The sequence below is a fragment of the Hippoglossus stenolepis genome, chromosome 8 (assembly GCF_022539355.2).
Source record: "Hippoglossus stenolepis isolate QCI-W04-F060 chromosome 8, HSTE1.2, whole genome shotgun sequence".
Lineage (NCBI taxonomy): Eukaryota > Metazoa > Chordata > Actinopteri > Pleuronectiformes > Pleuronectidae > Hippoglossus > Hippoglossus stenolepis.
Genome location: NC_061490.1, coordinates 12235044 through 12245656, shown reverse-complemented (window position 1 = coordinate 12245656; position 10613 = coordinate 12235044). Strand labels below are relative to the sequence as shown.

At 42.2% G+C, this 10613-nt stretch overlaps 1 protein-coding gene and 2 non-coding genes across 4 annotated transcripts in view; 1 reads left to right on the top strand and 2 right to left on the bottom strand.

Annotated features, from left to right (window-relative positions):
* Positions 1 to 579: 579 nt before the first annotated feature.
* trnar-acg lies at positions 580 to 652 on the bottom strand. Its single transcript has one exon. It is a non-coding gene; the product is annotated as a tRNA-Arg (tRNA).
* Positions 653 to 1368: 716 nt separating this feature from the next.
* On the bottom strand, positions 1369 to 1441 carry trnar-acg. The gene has a single exon. It is a non-coding gene; the product is annotated as a tRNA-Arg (tRNA).
* A 2447-nt stretch (positions 1442 to 3888) lies between these two features.
* Positions 3889 to 10613, top strand: part of deptor (DEP domain containing MTOR-interacting protein) — a 32615-nt gene continuing 25890 nt past the window's right edge. The window contains exons 1-4 of one of the 2 annotated variants that reach the window (XM_035162490.2): positions 3889 to 4271; positions 4538 to 4627; positions 8331 to 8509; positions 10250 to 10373. In XM_035162490.2, coding sequence (XP_035018381.1) covers positions 4192 to 4271; positions 4538 to 4627; positions 8331 to 8509; positions 10250 to 10373 — 473 coding nt within the window. In that variant the 5' untranslated portion in view covers positions 3889 to 4191. Of the gene's footprint in view, positions 4272 to 4534; positions 4628 to 8330; positions 8510 to 10249; positions 10374 to 10613 lie in introns of both variants that reach the window. The other variant, XM_035162489.2, reaches the window with a different exon arrangement.

The window sequence follows — 10613 nt, the reverse complement described above, 5'->3', positions numbered from 1 at the left end:
TCAGACTTTTTTTTCCGAACCAAACAGTAATTTCTTTGTTATTTATTAATTTTATGACTATCTTTTTCAGTCAAAGCAATGTTTTTCTTTTTACAAATAATTCCAATAAAATTAACTTTTTATTTGATCAATGGTTCCAAGATGGAATAGAAGAAGTGTATGCTGAATATTGTATTTTTTTAATGTTGGGGCTTTTGTAATTGTTGGGGGAAAAACATAGATTCCTACCATTGCGCCTGCACTTCCTGTTTCTCTGTCCTTCTTTTTCAATCTGTGCTTCCCACTGTGACGGCTGCAGCCCCGGACCTCACAGATGAGGTAGTTTCCCATTACCCTCAGCGATGCCACCATCAACTCAGACATCCACTCAAGCTGTTCCATACTCCTCTAAACAATTACAGGAAGAGAAAAGAGGAGAGGGAGCACAGTGGCACTGGCACAAGGATGTGATCATCTGCATAAAGTGCCACCAAGACAGAAAGCCTCCATCAGAGGTCACAGGAAAAAGAACCCGGATAACGATAAGAATTCGACTTCTTAAAACCTGGGTCTCAGCCACGGGCCGGTAAATAAAAGCCACGAGCCAGCCAGGAGTCGAACCTAGAATCTTCTGATCCGTAGTCAGACGCGTTATCCATTGCGCCACTGGCCCACGTGATCGTACTACAGTAGGATTTTATTATAAATCTGTGTTGCCGGACCCTTTGCCTGTTAGACGTGGTTCTTGCCGGTTTGATTTCCTTCATCGTTTTTCTTTGAGGAGAGAAGAAAGTAGAAGTACGGGTTATTCTAGTCACGTGGTGTACTCGAAGCGGAAGTGGAGTTGAAGACACGTGAGATATAAGGATTATTCTATAAAGGTGGAATCAGGTGGAAGACAGACTGATTATGCACATGTTTCTTGTTGTGATCTTTTTATTTAGACAGAAACTGTATGAAACAGGATTTTACCTGCGTAGCGCAGATTAATGGCTTTAAATAATTATCAGAGGAAGTGGCCTGTGTTGTCCTTCCCCGATGTCGTTGCCTAAAAACACCAGCAGAGGTCGCCACCGATCCCCACCTCCTATAGACTACAGCTCCAGGAGAACACAGAGAGAGAGAACACATAGGTGATGATTTCCATTTTATATCGAACTTTTAATATAATTATTTTGTATTTTATTTATTTATTTATTATTAACACGGTGGTAAGCTTGTAACTTCTTATATTACAGTCAATTATAATCATAAACAGAGTATTGTTATATCTACATGCAGCACGCTAACACAAACCACCGAGTCAGCTGATATAAAGATTTACTACAAACTGTCCAGACGACAACATGAAAAAGAGTTTTCATCGTAAAAGGAATGAGAGAAAAATACCGAGCCAGCCAGGAGTCGAACCTAGAATCTTCTGATCCGTAGTCAGACGCGTTATCCATTGCGCCACTGGCCCACGTGACGACGGTTTGGGCAGTTGCATGTTGAATTTGCGATGGATGGGGGGGACGGTTTATTTGTTTTTGTCACGTGGTCCTTGTGGTATTTGTAGCTGAAGTGAAGTTTAAAATAGTCAGATGACAAATGAAGCCCCCCCCACACACACACACACACTGCTGCCTGTGTATTATGTCCTTGATATAAAGGATTTGATTTTCTTTTAAAATGTCTCTTATGTGGCTGCTCCTTCTTCTTCTTACTCACCCACATGCAAACCGTAGGTGGGTTTATATTAATAGATCTGCAGGTCGGAACCATCAGTTGTGAGAACATTCACAGAAGATCCACTACTCTGCAGAATACACGCACGAACCAAAGCAGCCAATGAAAAACCAGATGACTTCATCTGTGCTGGCAGGAGGCGTTGGGTTTATGTCACTTTCACACGCTGCAAATGTTGTGTAGTGTAGTAAGCTCGTAATGCTATGAATTACTTGATCAATTTATACAGATTAAAGTGGGACCTTGTGTTCAAAACTATCTCAAAGATTAACATCTGCATTGGGTTGTTTTTATCTGCTCCTAAATAAGAAAATGCAAAGGATTTTTGCAAGTTAAAGTATCAGTGAATGTCCCAGAATGACCTGTCATACACAATTATTATACAAATCCTGTTACTAAAACATGTAGGTATGTACAATATGACAACTACCTCTGCCAACAAGTTTCTGTTGAATATACGCTGAGATATAACACTGGACCTGTTTCAACTTATTTTGTTGCAGAGTGGATTTACAGAGCGACTCATGTAAGTCTGGAGGTATTTCTGTGCTCTTTCTTGTACACCTACATCATGAGTTGTTAGGTTTCTACAGCGCAGAGAGGGCTACCTGGTTGATCCTGCCAGTAGCATATGCTTGTCTCAAAGATTAAGCCATGCAAGTCTAAGTACACACGGCCGGTACAGTGAAACTGCGAATGGCTCATTAAATCAGATGTTATACTATCAGATAAATCACAACTGCAGATGAAACTTAATGTTTGACTCGGATGTCAACAGCACCTTTAGGTCAAGAGTAAAAATAAACAAGGTCTTTATTTCTACAGCATGTGGCATCAGGATGAAGCATTGTCTCAATTAATTTTTCTTTTACTGTATATTGTATTGCTGCAGTTTTCTAGAGATCCTTCATTCCCATCTTATTTAATTAAAGGGGTATATAGGACACAATATTCCCCTTGTAGGAAGGAGAAAACATGCGAACTGGTGAGTTCTCACTGATACTGAGTCCTTCTGGGAATCAGCGAGTAAATGTAAAAAATTCAGATTTCTGGTAAATTTGGTATAATTCTAAATCTAGTTATAGTGATCCTGCTCACATTTAAGCAATTTTGCAAAAAGTAAGACTAAGGGGACAATTATTAACAAAGATTAGGCTACAATCTTTACAGGAAATGTGTACTTATTTTAAACTTTTAAACCAATTCAGGACTTTAAATGAGCTGGTACCACTTTATGCAGTTGACCCCTTGCACATTCACACTCCACCCTGAACACTGAGGTTGACCAACCTGATACGGCTGGATGTCTCAAGCTCTAAAGGTTAAAAAATAGAGATGACCTGGCCTCTGCACTGGCTGCATGTAATCTCTGGAACAGTTTACAAATTCATATCAAAGCTGCTCAGACCCTAGACACATTTAAATCATTAGTAAAGACCCTCTTCTTCTCATTGGCCTTTAATTTGAGTTGAGTTTCAGACCTTGACTCCATCTGTGATTGCACAATATTTTGAGTCTCAAATATGTTTGATATTTCACCTTTTGTCACTTTTTCATTTTTTATTTATTCTCCCTTTTCATATATATTGTTGCAAGTCATCCTCCCTGCAGCTGTTAGACTGTACAACCCACTTTGCTCCCAGCACAAGGCACACACCCACTCTAGGACTTCACTATAAACTCAGATTCATCTCATTTAACTGTGCAACACTAATTTCTGTCTGTCTATGGCTCATGTGCAATTCATTTTCTAATTTATTTTTTAACTATACTCTATTTTAGGTGTATTTAATAATTTGATTCTTATTATTATTTATTCTGTCTTGTTCTTTTAACTTTTTACTGTTTTGATATAAAATCTCAGTAGCACTTTGAATTGCAATAGATGTTTTTAAAAGGTGCTATATCAATAAAGTTTGATTGATTGATTTAAGCCTGTTCTGCACTTTGGTCAACTGTGTTTCACACGTGATGTATAACTAAACTTTGACTTGACAGCTGCATGTTCTGTTTTACATTGTCACCTACATTATAAAGGCTAAGATTACATATCCCACCCGACCCTGCAATTCTTTCCACCCCCCGACGGTGTAAGAATTGAGCATACCCGCACGCCTCTCCGGCCCCGCCCCGGGTAAACTCCCCCCTGTGACGTCAGACCAGTCCTCCCAATGCGGTGGCCGTGTGGATGGGCCGTGGCTGCGCCGTGGAGGGAAACGTGCACTCGTCCCGTGTGTTGTGTCAGTGTCACACAAAACCGTGGAGTGTTTGCGTGGAACGCGTGCTGCAGCCCGAGCTCTTCACACACTGCTGCGTGCAAACAAACAAACAAACAAACAAACGGGCAGAGGGATCCAGGAGGGGACGTGCAAGCATGCGTGAACGTGTGTGCGTGCATGTGCAGATGTTTGGAGCCGCTGGAGGTTTTCTAGGAATCGGAAGTGCCGATGGAGCTGCTGGCTCACTGACCGTCTGCTTTGTTGCATGAAGGAATACACTCCCTCCTCTTTCGTCAAAGGATTCAGAGCAAAGTCGCATCTCTCGCTCCCCATGGTGCTCGAAGGGTAAGAAGAAACACCTCCGTGCTTTGTTTATTCTCTGAAATCACCACATGCATCATGGACACGCGCGTGCCTTTGTTTTCTCTCTGTGTGTTTGTCAGCTTTAATTAAAAAAATACACACTCCTCTGCTGCTCAGCACTTTAACTCGGTCACAGAACAGGAATGCCAGAGTGGAGCAGTGTGTGATGGCAGAATGATGATGTCTTTGTGGTGGGGGGGTGCTCGCTGACTAACACTCTCCCGGGTCTGGGGCTCCTGTGTTAGCAGAGACATGGACGGGATCGGGAACACCATGCAGAAGAAGGCTGCAGAGCTGGAGCGGCTGGCCGAGGTGCTCGTCACCGGAGAACAGCTGAGGTAGGTCGGATAGTCCTCCTGGACCCTCCCCGCTGACCTTGGGTGTTTCTGCAGCTCCCACATTGTTTGAGGGAACACATCTTCAAACTCACACACACATCTGCAGCCACCTCTGCATAGACCTCACAGTTAGTAAAGTCATACTATTGCTAATGATTCAATTTGCATTGCCAACTCAAGCATGTTTATTTGGCCCAGATCCGGATGATTGAGAACTCGACAGGACATGTCACATTCAATGAGAGAAGTGGGTGTCATAATCGTGATTGCAGCGGGTCAGTGATCACGCATGTGGCCCTCTTCCATTGTAAACCGCAGCCCCACTGCAGCATGCACAGCTCCAGCCGCACAAGCTTCACCCCTACAACACACATCACATTTGAGCCTGAGGCACTGTAGATTCTGCAGGATCCTCTGTGTTGAGGACCGAACACATGATCTATTGATGCTGCTCCAGTAATACATCATTTTTTGGGGAATTATGGAATTATGAACCATCAAACCGTACGTCATTGCGTGTCCTGCCTATTTATCTATTTGGAAAATGTACTGCAAACCCTTAAAAGTGTTGTTGCCTGTAGCCCGGTGGTGTTGACCTGCTCATGAATAGAGGCTCAGTAGGCAAAGCATGGCACCAATGCCTGGAATTTCAGCTCCCCCACTGAACTCTGAGGAAAACACTGAATTGTGTTTTCCGGCTGGGTGTGATAAAGTTGGCGTTGTTTTGAATTACTCACTGTAACACCGACCTGCTCCAGAGAACCATAAAAAGCAACCATAAAGTCATCGCCTTGAGAAAACACTGTTTGTGTCTGGACATATTCTTCAGCGCACTCTGGCCTAGCACCGATGTGTGTTTCCTTATTTGTCTCTGTGTACTGTGTGTGTGTGTGTGTGTCAGTGTCCCTGGCACAGCTGTATACTGAGACAGTGTGGCTGGTGTCAGTGAGCGAGGGGTTGGTTGGGGTGGTAGTCCCTGAGTCCTCTGAGACGCTGCCTCTTTGGGGGAAGGGACTCAAGATTGTGACACACAAGACTCGCTCTCTGTCCGCCTTCCTCTTCTGGAGACACTGCAGTCAGCCCGGGAGCTTTGTCAGCCACGTTAACAGCAGTTGTTCTGTCGGTCGGCCGGACACTTAGATCTAGACTGAGAGATATCAACAACGATTGATTGTTGTGAAGCTTAGTGCAGATATTCATGATCCCCAGACGATTAAGCCTCTTGATATTTGCAGATCCCTTAAATTCCATTGAGCTCAATTTAGTTTGTCTCAAACTTTGGTTATTGACCAAAATACGTGAGGTTTAACGACGTTCCCATCAGCCTCAGCTGTTCCTTGGGTTTATTGCTATTAGCAAACGTCAGCATGCTCTATAAGAAAAGGGAACAAGGTAAATGTTAAACCTGCTTAATAGCAGCAATTTTAGCATTTAGCTCAAAGCACCACCACACTTCTGTGGAGTCTCACAGATCGTCTCACATGGCTGTAGACCCCCACTGCAAGTTTCTGACCCTCCCAACCCTGGAAGGAGTTTTGTTAAAGGTCAATTTTCAATGAGCATAATCCCAGTTTGAAATACCCACATACTGTAGGTGCATGTGGGGACAAGGCTTTAGTCTTTGTACAGTGTGCACACACACAAACACAGGGCAGTTTAATGATTGATGCTCTCCCTCTGTGTTTTACCTTGGCTTCCCTGATTTAGCTTTGTCCCTTGACTTTGTTCCAGAAAATAATATTAAATGTGGAAGGGAGGAAGTCACAGTCGATTGAACTCTGTGAACAGCACTATTCACGATAACACAATTAGAGTTGATATGAAACACAAGCCACGTGAAAACAAGTGTATCTAATCCACACCTTTGTTTGATCGTTGTATCACGAGTCCAGCTCATGGAACATAACTGACACAGTTCCTGGTACTGATAACGGCACAAAAAAAACAAATCTTATCACCGATTTCAGTTCCATCAGGTCGACGGCTCATGTCTTAGAGCAGATCTGTTTCAGGCACAGGGCTGGAGAGGACAGCTATCATGATACACCGACTCGTGCAGCTGCTGCAATAAGTCTTGTGACCAGTCTGTTGTGAATAGTCAGTTTGTTGCACCACGTCTCACTGTGGCCGAGGGTGAGGCGTCATGAACGTCTTCAGGCTGCAAGAGACTCATTCAGAAATGCTCTCAGCTGGCTTTGTTTGATCCTGTTGAAGAATTGCTAATACAGAGTAAAGTCTGACCGTTATGGATTTTTAGAGGTCGATGCCAATACCGATAGAAGGGAGTAAAAAATTCCTGATATAGGCCCCTATTAAAAAAGTTAGCAATAATTCATTATCAAATCCATATGACAAAGAAATGTAATTGCTGCTTTTTTTACGGGTTATTTTACAGTTTATATATAAACTTTATTATAAATAAAAAGAAACACAATTACAGCCAAACGTATAGAACTTGAATTCTCACATTTTATGTAAAATGTGAACACAAATGCAAATTCTTATTGCATTGTTTTCTTTAAAATACATTTTTCATATATCGGTCGGACTCTAATACAGAGATTAAGAACACCGACCACGAGTCTGGCAACTAAGCTGTTTATAGGGAAACAGAAAGGTTGATGATTTTGCTTCCAGCTCCATTTGAAACGATTTAAATCTCGATTAGGGCTGAAATCCCCTGAAGCCGTCTACGCACACAGAGAGGATGAGACCAGACCTGGTTGGAAGTCTGAAGTCTGTGAACTTGGGCAGATGAGGTTATTTGCCCATCTCCAGTCTTTGCAGGAGAGAGAAGTCTTACTGGGCCGGCCTGTCATCGCTAATCCAAAGTGATGCTTGCCAGCTGCACACAGACGCAGCGTGGAGTGGAACCAGCAAGCCGCAGGAAGCATGGCTAAGAGTCGGGTGGGCTGTTTCACAATTCCTCAGGTTCAGGGAGAGGTCACCTTGATGATGTGAAACTAGCATCTAGGACGCGAATAGAAGCATGAGAGGTTTGTCATGTTATCGTATGATAAAGTCGCATTATAAATCCCTGGAGACAGTATTTGAATACAATGCGTTTCACCGAGAGCCTAGAGGAGCGATTTACTGTCTAACCTCGGATGTCTGTCCAGATCAAGCTTTCTACTACAAGGATATCGTTTATCATACAGACCAATATGATGCAGGTCACATGGATAACTACAGTCGGAAATGTGAGCTGCCACCTATTTAAAAGGTGACATATAAGTTATAAGTCTCATTATTAATACCATATTCGATGCCACAAACTCACCAAAAACTGCGGGGCTCTCTCACTTCGCTGTCTTGCCAAATTAGTAGTGGGTTCACCAAGGTGTGAAAAGCACAGATGCTAATGGAATGGGTCTAAGTGTATGTTTTGTTTTTGGATCACACTGAAATTAAAAACTAATATTGATGGAGATGGTTGGCAATATTCTAAATTTTTGTTTTTGTCCAAGTAATTGGAAATTTGTTGTGATCAAGGTGATTATGTAAATGGTTCTTTATAAAAGTTGTTGAGTTTTGCTCATACTACCACATTCACTACTTATTGTATTATAATTATCATATGCATCAGTAGTAGCCCCGCCTTACGGTGTCAAACCAAACATTGTCTAATTTCTAAGGAATTGTGTCGCAGGATGCTCAAGAATCTTTTTTATCTCCCCTCTTCGTCTCGTTTACCGACCTCCAGGCTGCGGCTCCACGAGGCGAAGGTGATCAAGGATCGGCGGCACCACCTGCGAACTTACCCGAACTGCTTTGTGGCCAAGGAGCTCATCGACTGGCTGATGGAGCACAAGGAGGCCACCGATCGAGACACGGCCATCAAGATCATGCAGAAACTTTTAGACCAGAGCATCATTCACCATGGTGTGTGTGTGTGTGTGTGTGTGTGTGTGTGTGTGTGTGTGTGTGTGTGTGTGTGTGTGTGTGTGTGTGTGTGTGTGTGTGTGTGTGTGTGTCTGTGTGTGTGTGTGTGTGTGTGTGTGTGTGTCTGTGAGTGTTTCTGTGAGTGTTTGTTTGTGTGTGAGTCTGTGTTTGTGGTTGTGTCTTAGAGCCCGTCTGATGCAGATTTTGTGGGGCCGATGCTAACACTACTAGTGAAAAATTTCCAATACTGATATATTGGCAGTTGACAGATATATATTTTAAAGAAATTTGGCAATGTTTCCAAAGATGCAGTTATCAAACCACTATGACAAAGATGTTGTTTAGACTTGATATTTTAAAGGTCAACTATAAGCTTCTAATATACTACCATATAATCAAGAAAACACAAATACAACCAGATATATAGAACTTGAATAAAAAAAAATTTGAATGTAAAAAATATATATAAATACACATATTTTCTGCATTGTTTATTCTGACGTTACGAAAGCCTCATAACGTCCAATTTTATCGGCCAACAATGTATCAGGCAGGCTTTAGTGTGTGTCGGTGTGTTCACGGGTTGTGGGGTTACTTTTACTTGTAGTTCTCTTGTGTTTTCTATATTTCTTGTAACTGTGAGGGTCGCTCTCCTTTGCGTCTGCTCTCTCTCTCTTTCTTCTTCTCTTGACGTTTTCTGGGCGTGCCTCTTAATGGATGATTCTGTCTCTCAGCCAATTTGGCTCTGACGCAGCGTCTCACTACCTGCTCCGGATTTGATCAGACTGTGAAGACAGAGACAGCAGGAGCCGGCAGACGTTCCCTGTAGTCGATGTTTAAACAGAGCCAACTAAAATTTAGCAGCTGTTGATTAATGATTTATTTCTGTTTAGGTTTTAGTCAGGGCTTTATTAAAAGATAACCAAAATTCCCAAGATGCTTTTGCTTGTGCAATATTCTACCATCATAAATTAGCCCGAGCACATACGGGGCCGTGAATTAGAATGAGCCCTGTAGGTGACAGTTAAATGAAATTAAGATCGATGGATTTAGCCGTAAAGTAAATGTGTACTTTTGGATGTTTTGTCTTCATATAAATATTTGTCAGAGTTTCCGGTTCTTGTCAAGCAGCTGGTAACAATCTTTCCTGTTCTGTCCTAATAATCCATGTTTCTCTCAACGGAGCACAACAGTGACCGCTCATTTTTAGAACGGCTCTGACTCGAGAAGTAAATGAGTTAAGAAACTACGCCTCCCATAAACCACTGTAAATGATCCATTTCCAACGACTTCCAGCGCTCCTCTTCTTTAATTTACCTTGTATTTATTTTCAAGACCCTTCTTTTCCTCATCTCTAAAAAACAACAGCATGTTAGTAAGATTTTCATGGTTGTGGTAAACATGTCCATGGTAACAGGAACCTGAGGATTGAGGGTAGTGCAGTACTTTTCATTGACATTGCAAATAAAACAAAATTTTCTTAGATTGCAGGTTATATCATAGAGACTTGTGGCTTCTCCAGGAGCATATAACATAGTTTCACAATCTCGTAGCTTTTGGTAAATCTACGTTGGATGGTTACAATATTATGGCTGAAAATCAAAATCCCTATTGAGAAAATGAATGGGATTTTTACTTCCTGGAACCATGCTGTTGAGCTCTATTCCTGCAGGTGATAAGTCTTTATCTAACACAACTAAAAACCTCCTTGTTTTCTTTGTGTCTTTGTTTGTTTTTCAGTGTGTGACGAGCACCGGGAGTTCAAAGACTTGAAGTTGTTTTACCGCTTCCGCAAGGACGATGGAACTTTCCCGTTGGACAGTGAAGCCAAGGTCTTCATGAGGGGCCAGAGGATATACGAAAAGTACGTACGCGCATGCAAACACACCGATTCCTGTTCTTTGTAGTGTGGCTGTGAGGAAGGCTTGATTTTGTTTTTCTTCTTTCACCTCATTAGCGGAGAGCTTTAAAGGAATACTTTGGCATCTTAGAGGTGCAGGAGTCAGTTTGGTAAAGAACCGCAGACAGCAGTTGGCTCCACATAATAGTAAAATCCTCAGGTCATAAATACAGTTCAGCGTTGAGCTTGTCTTTGTTTTACAGC